Source organism: Rhinopithecus roxellana, chromosome 12 (genome assembly GCF_007565055.1).
Source record: "Rhinopithecus roxellana isolate Shanxi Qingling chromosome 12, ASM756505v1, whole genome shotgun sequence".
In the NCBI taxonomy this organism is placed as follows: Eukaryota; Metazoa; Chordata; class Mammalia; order Primates; family Cercopithecidae; genus Rhinopithecus; species Rhinopithecus roxellana.
The window spans coordinates 15,054,788-15,066,358 of record NC_044560.1 but is presented as its reverse complement, the minus strand read 5'-3'; the positions used below and the strand labels follow the sequence as shown (position 1 = coordinate 15,066,358).

Genomic DNA, 11,571 nt, shown 5'->3' with positions numbered 1-11,571 from the left:
GTGTTCGCCAGGATGGTCTCGATGTCCTGACCTCATGATCCGCCCGTCTCGGCCTCCCAAAGTGCTGGGATTACAGGCTTGAGCCACCGCGCCCGGTAATTTTTTTATTTTTAGTAGAGACGAGATTTTGCCATGTTGACCAGGCTGGTCTCGAACTCTTGACCTCAGGTGATCCGCCCGCCTCAGCCTCCCAAAGTGCTGGGATGATAGGCATAAGCCACTGCACCCAGTCAACATTTTTTAAATACTGAAAAGTAGAGGGAATAGTTATAGTGTACCCCATTTACTCATCACTCAGTTTCAGCAGCTGGTGACCTGTTTGTTTCTTCTCTACCATCACCCGTACTCTCCCCACTGGGATTATTTTAAGGCAAATCCCAGAGACATTTTATCCCTAAATACTTTAGATAAAGGTTTTCCTTTTAAAAAATCGTAACCTCAGGACCAGCCTGGCCAACATGGTGAAACCCTGTCTGTACTAAAAATACAAAAATTAGCTGGGCATGGTGGTGGGCACCTGTAATCCCAGCTACTCAGGAAGCTGAGGCAGGAGAAGCACTTGAATCGGGGAAGCAGAGATTGCAGTGAGCTGAGATTGCAGTTGAGCCTGGGCCACAGAAATGAAACTCTATCTCAAAAAACAAAAACAAAAACAAAAACAAAAACAAAAAAAAACATAAACACTATACATAAAAATGAACAATAATGCCATAATAGCACCAAATGAGAATTTTAAAAATACAGATTCCCAGGCCCTGCCCCAGACCTACTGAATCTTGGAAATATTGAGGCTCCACACCCAGAGATTCTGGTTCGGTTGGTCTGATGCGGGGACCCGTAACCTGCATTGTAACACCTTCTCCAGGTAATGCTGAGCCTGCAGGTGCTCAGAGTAAACCTGAAGAAAACCAGCGTGTCTGAGGCTTTCCAGAGGAAAACCAGAGTCCAGAGAAGGCAGAGAGGCACTCAGTGAGGAACCAAGCAGAACAGGTGCACCTCCCTCCTGGCACCCTATCTCCTACAAGAGGAGAGACTGAAAGAGCCCCTTCCTGTCCCCAGTGGTGTGGGCAAGAGGCCTGTGCCTCTGACTCTTGTCTCTGTGAAAGACCATACCCACCAAGCCTATGGTCCTGGCGACAAGGGTGCTGGGGATGACGAACAGACAGGGAGGTCTCCAGCAGCTTCTTTCTACACAGAGGGACCTGTCAGAGGCCAGTGTGGGGGCCACAGGCTCCCTAATCCCCAAGAACTGCCAGGGAAGGAGGCTGCTTCAAGTGGGTAGGGCACCAAGCTGGCCAGGAAGGACAGGGTTTCTCCCAGCGGTACCAACACGGTGGCACCTTCTGCCTGCATCTCCCAGGCTTGCTTGTCGGGCTTCCTGGGGCTCCCAGGAGCCGCTGCGGGGAAGGGGTGGCAGCAGTGGCGGTGGTCGGCTCTGCCCCGATGGTGACTGCCGATGACACTGTTCTCTGTGCGGGTGGAGACAAAGCCGGCCACTCCAGATTCTCCTGCGCGCAGGAGAGGAGGAGCTGGCGCTGCTTCAGTGGCGAGGATGGGTTCATCAGTCCCAGCCGGTCCCAGGGAGAGACACTGCCCCAGCCTGAGGGCCGCACAGCCCACCCCAGGACCCTCCTAGCAGGAGGGCAGGAACGGAAGCCGACCTCGGGCGCGGGGTGGGGGACGGCGTCTCCAGCCTAAGAGGGAACATGATCAAGCCCAGGACAGCCGCCAGTCAGAGGGGGCAGGCGCGGCCCCAGTAGCCTCTGGAGACCCTCTTCCGAAGCAAGGAGCCACATTCCTGCCATCGGGACCACCAAAGCGGATTTCTACAAACCAAAGTCGAGAACTTTTCGTTGGGGACGCGGCCTACCTGGCGCGGGAGAGGGGGCGCAGCTGTCACCCCGTCCTCACTCAGCAACACCGGGCGCCGCGCCGGGCTAAGGCTGGCAGGCTTCTCGCGGCCGGCAAGTGGGCTCCGCGGGCCCGGTGGGCGCAGGCACAGGTGCGCGGGGCCACAGCCGGGCGCCCTTTGCAGCCAGCCACCGCCCCCTCTTCCCCGCGGGCTTTTGCACACGACGCGCCCAGAGCCGCTTCACACGGGTTGGCGAGGGCTGGATAAAGCCGGCGGCCGCGGGGCACAGCGGCGGACCCGAGACGCTGGAGCGCTTGGCGTGCGGAGCCAGAGCCGGAGCTGCAACAGCAGCGGGAGCCGGGGGACCTCAGGGGCCGCAGGAGCCGGGCCGGAGTGAGCGCAGCTCGCGAGGCCCTCCAGACAGGCGGGTGAGAGCCACCCGGAGTCCCGCGCGCAACTTCCAGAGAGCACTCGGCGCGGCGGCCGCGCGGCTGCCGGGACCTGGCGCGGGCCTGCATGGACGCCACGGAGAAGCAGCACCTGTTGGACGCCAGGCCCGCAGTCCGGTAAGGCGAGAGCCTGGGGAGAGGCGGGAATTTGGGCGGCAGCCGATGCACCTCCGCGTTTGCCACCGCAGCAGTGGTTGGTTTTGGCGGCGGCTTGAGCTGGTACCACGCAGGAGCGGGGGAAGGAGGTAAGGGAAAGAAGATAATGAGATGTGGCCCAAGGACCGTCTCTCCCTCGGTCCCCGCACAGAGCTTGACTCCTGCCCGCGGGGGGCCTGGGGTCGGGGGAGTGGCGGTTCCCGCCTGGAGTCCTGCCCTGCCCAGTACTTTGCCCCAGGCAGCCCCGCCCTAGGGAGGCCCTGTGTCCCAAGTGCGCTGGAGGGGGCCTGCTCTTCTCCCAGAGCCGGCGCTCTGTTCCTTCCCCGCGCTCCACTGGACACTGGGAGAGTCCTTAGCTATTTTTCCCAGTGGACACAAGGCCTCACAGAGAAATGGGACTAGAGTCGGCCCTCCTTGCCCCATCTCAGAGTTGAGCGTTCCCTCTCTTTCTCTCTGGTCAGGTCATACATGGGATCTCTGTGGCAGGACGGGGCTGGCTGGATCCCTCTGCCCCGACCTGGCCTGGACTTGCAGGCCATTGAGCTGGCTGCCCAGAGCAACCATTACTGTCATCCTCAGAAGGGTCCCGACAGTCACTGTGACCCCAAGAAGGGGCAGGCCCGGCGCCAGCTCTATGTAGCCTCTGCCATCTGCCTGTTTTTCATGATCGGAGAAGTCGTTGGTAAGCACTTTTGGGCTAATTAAATGAAGTTAGCGCATGGATAGACTTCCCAGCAATACTGACACTAAAAGCCCCATTTACTGAACACACACTGCGCTAAGCCTTTATATACACATTATCTGATTCAGGTCTCACAACCTGAAAGGTGACGTTATTCTCCTTGTTTTACAAATAATGAAACTGAGGCATGTTCAGGTTAAGTGACTTGCCAAAGATCACGCACAACTAGTAGCTAAGGGAAAGCCTGAATTCCTAGAAGGAAAGAGCATTTACTGAGTATCTACCATGCTTTCCAGTCCCTATTTGAACTTGATGTGCACATTCACCCTCTAAGTAGATATTGGTGGCCCATTTCATAGAGAGTGGAAGTTGAGGCTCAGAGAGAGTAGGTCACTTGTCACGGTTGTACAGCTCATGGGTGGAGAGATCTTGAGCCCAGAATGTCTTCTTCCAGAGCCTGTGGTCTCCCTGCTGCACACAGTCTTGGGAGCCAGCTCTCTGGGGAGCTAATAAAGACCCTGTACCCTGTAGGTGGGTACCTGGCACACAGCTTGGCTGTCATGACTGACGCAGCGCACTTGCTCACTGACTTTGCCAGCATGCTCATCAGCCTCTTCTCCCTCTGGATGTCCTCCCGGCCAGCCACCAAGACCATGAACTTCGGCTGGCAGAGAGCTGGTGAGGGTCGCAGCTCGGCAGTAGATGGGGTTGAGAAAGAGGGTGGGTTAGAACAAGGGTTCTTAGGTGGCTGTAATGGGTGGATCCCCCATTCCTCCCCTGAGTGAGGCCAGGAGGGTGATCTGGTTGGGGGAAGAGGATGTCAACCATGGCCTCTGTCCTCTGGGAAATCCTAGTCTGATGGGGAAGCCCTAGCCCCAGTCATCCAGGAGTTCTCAGTCTGCGGGGAAGCAAAGTTCACCTTCCTAAGAAGTGCAATAGCCAAGCTTCAAGAACAAATGACGCCGGGCGCGGTGGCTCAAGCCTGTAATCCCAGCACTTTGGGAGGCCGAGACGGGCGGATCACGAGGTCAGGAGATTGAGACCATCCTGGCTAACACGGTGAAACCCCGTCTCTACTAAAAATACAAAAAAACTAGCCGGGCGAGGTGGCGGGCGCCTGTAGTCCCAGCTACTCGGGAGGCTGAGGCAGGAGAATGGCGTAAACCCGGCAGGCGGAGCTTGCAGTGAGCTGAGATCCGGCCACTGCACTCCAGTCCGGGCGACAGAGCGAGACTCCGCCTCAAAAAAAAAAAAAAAAAAAAAAAAAAAGAACAAATGACAATGGCATTAACACTGCACATAACTCTGTGGATCAGCTCTGGGGGGAGGGGAAGGCCAGCAAAGGCTGCTGGAAGGTATAGGCTTTAACCTCTCTTCCGTTCACCCCGGGTTGCATCGTCACCTTCCTCTTTGTGGGAGATGGCCCAGCCTCTCTTCCCCAGAAGCCTCAGTTTACTAGCTGAACAAAAGGCATACATTTTAATAAGTCAGCTTCTTTACATGTACAACAAAAAAGGTGGACCCAGATAATGACTTATTAGTTCCTTATAGCTCTGACATTCCCAGATATATGAGGGGTGGGTAAGGGGCAGCCATGCCGGCCATAGCTTCAGCAGAGCCCAGTGGGACCCAGGCCCTGACTTTGTGTGGGGGGTGGGTGGGGAGGATCCTGAAGGAAGGGGGACGCCTCCTTAGCCTCAGGCCCATGCTAAGGTGGGTGTTGGGGTTGGGTTCTTCCTCAGAGATCTTGGGAGCCCTGGTCTCTGTACTGTCCATCTGGGTCGTGACTGGGGTACTGGTGTACCTGGCTGTGGAGCGGCTGATCTCTGGGGACTATGAGATCGAAGGGGGGACCATGCTGATCACGTCGGGCTGTGCTGTGGCTGTGAACGTCTTGTGAGTGGGGCCCCGGTTCTCCTCGTCTCCCCTCCTCCTCCCGCCTCTCACACCCACACCTGTGTCTGCTTTGCAGAAGGAGACCATGCCACTTTCCAGCATCGGCCACAGGGACAGAACTTCCCTAATGGTCTGAGCTCTGGCACCTGGAACACCTGGGTCCTACCTTAGGCCTAGGCCAAGAACACTGAGAACTATAAATCTGAGTCTTCATCCACTCTACCCACTCCCTAATACATGTCAGGGACTAACCTTGGTGGCTTCATACCTCAAGTGGGGTGGGAAGAGGTCAGTTGTTGCAGGAGTAGCTGTCCCTAGGGGCAGAACCCAAGTCTGAAATTGGTCTCAGAGACAATGGGTGTCTCTTTTGGGCTGTTTCTCTCCTTTGTTCAGAAGCCTCAGTTTCCCCATCCATGACATGATGGAGTGAACTTACAGTGACCTCCATAATGCCCTCCTGCTCTGAGATTTAGCATCGTGGCATTGTTGTGCCCAGACTCAGCCTGGTATTGGCACTGAGCCCTATCTCCCATGGCTCTCTGAACCAAGGCCACGTGGGTTGGACTTCTCACATGACCAAAGAGATCACAAGGTTTGAGGGCTTGAGATTTTTGCCCTACGAATTGGCTAGTCCTAATAGGTGACTTCCATCTGCGACCTCAATGAGCCCTTGGCTTTGTCTCCACTTCATAGAATGGGGTTGACCCTTCACCAGTCTGGCCATGGGCACAGTCATGGCACCACCAACCAGCAGGAGGAGAACCCCAGCGTCCGAGCTGCCTTCATCCATGTGATCGGGGACTTTCTGCAGAGCATGGGCGTCCTAGTGGCAGCCTATATTTTATACTTCAAGGTCAGAGCTGGGACACAGAGCAGTGGGGGTGTCAGGGGAGTGTAGACCACCTGAATATCCTCTCTACAGGGGGTCCTTTACAGGACTCCCTCCCAGTTCTGGGGAAAAGGGTGGGGAGAGGAAAGAAACATTTATCCAATACTTACCAAGTGTCAGCACTTCTGATCCTCACAACCTGAAGGGAGAGGTGGTAGTGTTTTCTGTAGCTCAGAAAGGTTCAGTGACTTGCACAGTGTCATATAGCTGGTAAGGCGTAGAGGCAGATTCAAACCTACGACTGTGTGTTGTCAAACCCCGGGCAATGCCCATCACATAGAGGCAGGGAGCTGTAGTGGAAAGTCGCAGGCATTTGCTCTGAAGCTTGGCTCTCCTTGCTAGCCATGTGATATTGGGTGAGGTGCTTGCTCTAATGGAGCCTCAGTTTCCCCATCTGTCAAATGGGGATGGATGGTGGATCAGATGGTATCTAAGATGCCTTTTTGCTCTGTCCATGTCTCAGCTTCTTGAGAATGAGGGGTGGGAAGGGACTGCCTTATCCTGAACTGTGGTCTGTCCTTTCTGCTCTTGCAGATGTGAAATAAAGAGCAGAAAACTGGGAGGCAGGGCCGGGGTGAGGCTCATGCCCACCCAGTAGAGGGAGCCCCTCTCCCCAACAGTGCTGGGTGGGAGGGGAGAAGGGAAGCTGAGGTGTTAGATGGTGAACCAAGGTCTATCTTCCTCTCTTCCTGCAGCCGGAATACAAGTATGTAGACCCCATCTGCACCTTCTTCTTCTCCATCCTGGTCCTGGGGACAACCTTGACCATCCTGAGAGATGTGATCCTGGTGTTGATGGAAGGTAACCTGGGCTTTGTGGCTCCTTTTTTGCTCTTGGCTTTCAAGCTCTAGATCAGCTCAAATAAGGTATGTGTGTGTGTGCGGCATCCCAGCACATGGCAGGGAGCCGGAATCTGGAGCCCCGGCATCGGCTGGAAAACCTCCTGGGGCCCCCAGGCTGATCTTCACGTAGAGCCTGGGTTTTTAGGTGTGGCAGTTCCTGGAACCGTACCCCAGCCCCGGTCTTCCCTGCCCCCTACCCCCAAGGGTACCTCCTCTGCCTAGTCAGGTGGCTTCTGGGGGACATCTGTAGCATCTGGAGCTCTCCAGCTCTCCCCTGTACATTTCCCAGGGAGAGGGAGTGAGGATTATGCTTCCCATTGCACAGAGGGGCAGACTGAGGCTCAGAGAAGGACGGTCAGCCTTGGACAAAGTTACTTAATCCACTGCAGCTCAGGCCTTTCCTGCATCTCAGGGACCAAACAATGCCATACCCTGGGGGGACATGGCTGTAATTTGTGGGGCTGGAGAATGGTCAGTGGTGGAGAATGATCTGGTCTGCCCTGAATTACTTTTTTTTTGAAATAGGATCTTGCCCTGTCATCCAAGCTAGAGTGCAGTGGCGTCACCATGGCTCACTGCAGCCTCGACCTCCTGGCTCAAGTAATCCTCCTGCCTCAGCCTCCCAAGTAGCTGGGACCATAGGCGCATGCCACCATGTCTGGCTAACTTTTAAATGTGTTGTAGAGATGGGGATCTCACCATGTTTCCCTGGCTGGTCTCAAACTTTTGGGCTCAAGCAATCGTCTCACTTCGGCCTCCCAAAGTGCTGGGGTTACAGATGTGAGCCACCACACCTGGCCCTGCACCTTGGCTTTCTTATGCTCTAGGCCTGGGGTCTTGGGCCAGGGTCATAGGCCTCCGCGTGGTCAGGGTCAGTCTGGAATGGAGTAGGATGCTGGCCTGGGCTTAGCAGTATTTGGCTGCAGATCAGAGCTTTTTCTCCAAGAATATGCTAACCCAGATAAAAGCGATAATGATGAAGATGATGATTGTGCCCTGGGTGGGTCCAGGGATTCTCAGGATCTGTTCTTTCCTTCTTTCCATTCAAAAATATATTCATTGGCCAGGCGCGATGGCTCACATCTGTAATCCCAGCACTTTGGGAGGCTGAGGCAGGCAGATTACCTGAGGTCAGGAGTTCGAGACAAGCCTGGTTAACACAGTGAAACCCTGTCTCTACTAAAAATACAAAAATTAGCCGGGCGTGGCAGCACGCACCTGTAATCCCAGCTACTCAGGAGGCTGAGGCAGGAGAATTGCTTGAACCTGGGAGAGGGAGGTTGCAGTGAGGCGAGATCGAGACACAGCACTCCAGCCTGAGTGACACAGCAAGGCTCTGTCTAAAAACAGACCAAAAAATATATTTATTGAGCACCTACCATGGAGTAGGCGCTGTTTTAGGCACCAAGGATACTGTGGTAAACAAAGGAGACTGTCCTGCCCTCATGGAGTGTCCATTTTAGAGGGAGAGACTGACAATAAGTAAATTCATAAATAATTTCAATGTTAAGAGTGGAGAGGAAATATAACAGAATGATAGGGCGGAGAGCTTGGGAGGTGAAAGCAGCCTCAGACCTGCAGGCCAAGGAGGTCTTCTTTGAGGGGATGACGCCTGAGGAGCAGGAGCTAGCCCTGCACCAATGGGCAGGCGTGTGAGGGGCAGTTTCCTTTAGCCCCTGTGCTTGCCATCCTCAGGGACCCCGAAGGGCGTGGACTTCACAGCTGTGCAGGATCTGCTGCTGTCGGTGGAGGGGGTAGAAGCCCTGCACAGCCTGCATATCTGGGCACTGACCATGGCCCAGCCTGTTCTCTCTGTCCACATTGCCATTGGTGAGTGCTCGGGACACTCAGGGTGGGGTGGGAGACAGGCAGCCAAAGGCCTGGTGCCATCTCCACAGGGTCCAGGTGACCCAGATGCTCACAGCGCCCATGCATGGAGCCCAGCCTCATGCTGAGTACTTGATATGCATTATTCCATCTGATCATCACAATCTCATTTATCCATGAAGAAACTGAGGCTGGGGTTGGGTGGTAAAGTTACTGGCCCAGGCTTTTACAGCTAGTATATGGCAGTAGGTGGCAGATTCCTGGCCTTAAGGCCAGTGCTTTACCAGCTCTTTCAGGCATGAGCCAGGTCTGGGCTGGGAGGCTACCTGGCAGAGTAGAATCTGGGGGCTTCTCCATGTTCATGGTCCCCCATCCTGTTCTGCTGGGGATGGGGTATGAGATTCAGGCTCCTGATGGTTTCAAAGGGCCAGAGTAAATGGTTTCCCCAGCTGTGTCCTCTCGGTCCCCAGCTCAGAATACAGACGCCCAGGCTGTGCTGAAGACAGCCAGCAGCCGCCTCCAAGGGAAGTTCCACTTCCACACCGTGACCATCCAGATCGAGGACTACTCGGAGGACATGAAGGACTGTCAGGCATGCCAGGGCCCCTCGGACTGATTGCCCAGCCAGGCACCAACTGGGGCATGGACAGGAACTGCAGGTGGCTGGACTGAGTGTCCCCCAGGCCCAGCCAGGACTTTGCCTACCCCAGCTGTGTTATAAACCGGGTCCCCCTCCTGACCTCTGCTCCATGTTCAGTGCGGAGCCTTGTCCCACTCCAGGAATGTAGCTCTTCTCGGCCTCCCCATCTGACTACAGCCAGCGCCAGGGTGGGGACTCAGCGGGTATAAAGCTAGTGTGACCCTGCTCTTCCAACTCCTGGGCCAGCTCTGGAAGGGCTGTATTTGGGCCTAATCCTAAGCAAATGTCGTTCTACCACTCGCAGGGGCAAAGGCAGTGAGCCATGGGATGTCCAAAGGGAGGCTGGCCCCAGCGCACCTGTACTGCCTGCCTCATCCCCCATTCTCAGCCTGGCTGGCCTTTGCCTCTATGAATCTGAGCCCTTCCCTCTGCCTATAGCAATAGGCACGGGGGTGAGGACCCTCACACTCTCATTTGAGCCTCCTTGAGGCAGGGAGCCAGGAGGCACCTGAGGCCTGTCTGTGCCTCATTCACTTCAGCTGTGAGCCAAATGTTCCCTTTCCTGGAGGGAAGAGGCCTCTTACTAGGTAAGGGACAGGTTTCCTCTTTCTTATTCCCTCAGCTGTGCCAACACAAAACACAACCTTGGCACAGGCGGTGGGTGGAGGGTAGAGAGATTTCAGTTTGGGTTCTGCGCTAACAGCCTCCAAGCCCCTTGGCACTTCTGTCGCCCTGAGAGTGTCCCAGGGGATTCAGAGTCTCCAGCAAGATATGGCTGGGCCAGCTCTGCTGCCTACCTGGCCTGACCCAGTCGGAGCCTGGCATGGTGGAGGGAGAGGGAGAGAAGTGGGGCTGCACTCGGCCCAGAGGCCAGCCAGGAGGGAGACCGTGGCTTCCTGGGGCTTGTGTGTGAAGATTCCTGACTTACGGGTGGCTTATGTTTACAAGATGCAAGAGGGGAGATCTGTCCCCGACTCATGGAGACAACATGCCCAGTTATCAGAGAGTCCTGTGTCACAAGGTCTGTCTCTGCCATTGTAAGCAAGTGCCTTGGGCGAGTTGGCCTCTGCCCTAGTCTCATCTGTAGACCGACCGGGTTGATGCCTCCCTCACAGGGTTGAGAACAAGAGCCAGTTGGCCAAGTACCTGTGGTTGCTGAAGACTGGTTACTTTTATCATCCTTGAGACAGGGAATTCTGCAGCCCGAGGCTGCCTCACTGAGGAGCTAGGTGGGCTTCCCGGCCTCCTCAGGGGCAGCACACTGAGTTTGTCTTGACTGTTCTGGCCTAAGGTGGGGGGGGGGGGTTTGGTCACTTGCCTCCCACTTTAAATCTCTATCTTTCTATCTGTGAAACGACCTCTTTGTGCCTTCCCAGCACTGTCATCCTGATTGCCTGTGTTCTAGGTAGGTGGGTCCTTCAGCCCCTCCAGGTCTGTGAAAAGTCTGTGGAAAGCACTGGCCTGGAGAGGGGTGGGGGGTTGTCGGTGGGTGCTCCATTCCACTACAATCTCAGGGGACTCAACCTCCCCTACCCCACTCCTACCCCCCTACCCAAGCCATGGCAGGCCCCAGGAGCTTGATCATGGGCTTTGCTGTGTACCAAGTCCTTACACCCCTCTCAAGAGACAGTCATTGGCTGGGCATGGTGGCTCACACCTCCAATCCCAGCACCTTGGGAGGCCAAGGCAGGTGGATGACTTGAGGCCAGGAGTTTGAGACCAACCTGGCCAACATGGCGATACCTCATTTTTACTAAAAATACAAAAACTAGCCAGGCGTGGTGGCTTGTGCCTGTAATCCCAGCTACTCAGGAGGCTGAGGCAGGAGAATCACTTGAACCGGGGAGGCAGAGGCAGAGGTTGCAGTGAGCTGAGATCGCACCACTGTACTCCAGCCTGGGCGACAGAGCGAGATTCCAGCTTAAAAAAAAAAAAAAAAGAGAGAGAGAGAGACCATCATTGCTGTGCCACATTCTTATGGATGAAAAAACGGAGGCTCAGAGGTGGAGTCGTTTTCCGGAAGTCACACAGCCAGTGTGGGCAGGTCTGGGATTTCTGCCTCATTCCCACAGACCTTTTTCTACAGCAGGGTCTGGGGACCTGGTCTGGGCTGCCTGTTGGTACAATACGAACCGCTGGGACTAGCAGTGCCTGGCCCATGGGCAAGGCCATGCCAAGGCAGTTCAGTGTCCTGGGTGTCACAGCTGTGACTGGAAAGGTGCCTCTTTCCCCTGGCTGGGCCTGGCACCCAGCGCCCTCCCCACCCTGGGAATGCTGCCTGGGCCGCAGCTGTATGCTTTCCCACCCACCCTCAGTTCTTGACTGCAGGCCAGACTGC

At 55.6% G+C, this 11,571-nt stretch overlaps 1 protein-coding gene across 1 annotated transcript; it reads left to right on the top strand.

Annotated features, from left to right (window-relative positions):
• The first annotated feature begins 2,131 nt into the window (after positions 1–2,131).
• Positions 2,132–10,378, top strand: SLC30A2 (solute carrier family 30 member 2). The gene is made up of 8 exons (XM_010355684.2): positions 2,132–2,418; positions 2,919–3,139; positions 3,671–3,817; positions 4,882–5,035; positions 5,729–5,888; positions 6,620–6,725; positions 8,462–8,596; positions 9,064–10,378. Exons 1-8 carry the CDS (start codon positions 2,369–2,371, stop codon positions 9,207–9,209), a joined length of 1,119 nt encoding a protein of 372 aa, XP_010353986.1. The 5' UTR covers positions 2,132–2,368; the 3' UTR covers positions 9,210–10,378.
• Positions 10,379–11,571: the final 1,193 nt, after the last annotated feature.

Bases quoted from the DNA above. Each gene is read 5' to 3' on its own strand.
- SLC30A2 (XM_010355684.2), top strand. From the start codon at position 2,369: ATGGACGCCACGGAGAAGCAGCACCTGTTGGACGCCAGGCCCGCAGTC. The intron at 2,419-2,918 runs GTAAGGCGAGAG...CTCTCTGGTCAG, and splicing joins GACGCCAGGCCCGCAGTCCG to GTCATACATGGGATCTCTGT. The intron at 5,889-6,619 runs GTCAGAGCTGGG...CTCTTCCTGCAG, and splicing joins CCTATATTTTATACTTCAAG to CCGGAATACAAGTATGTAGA.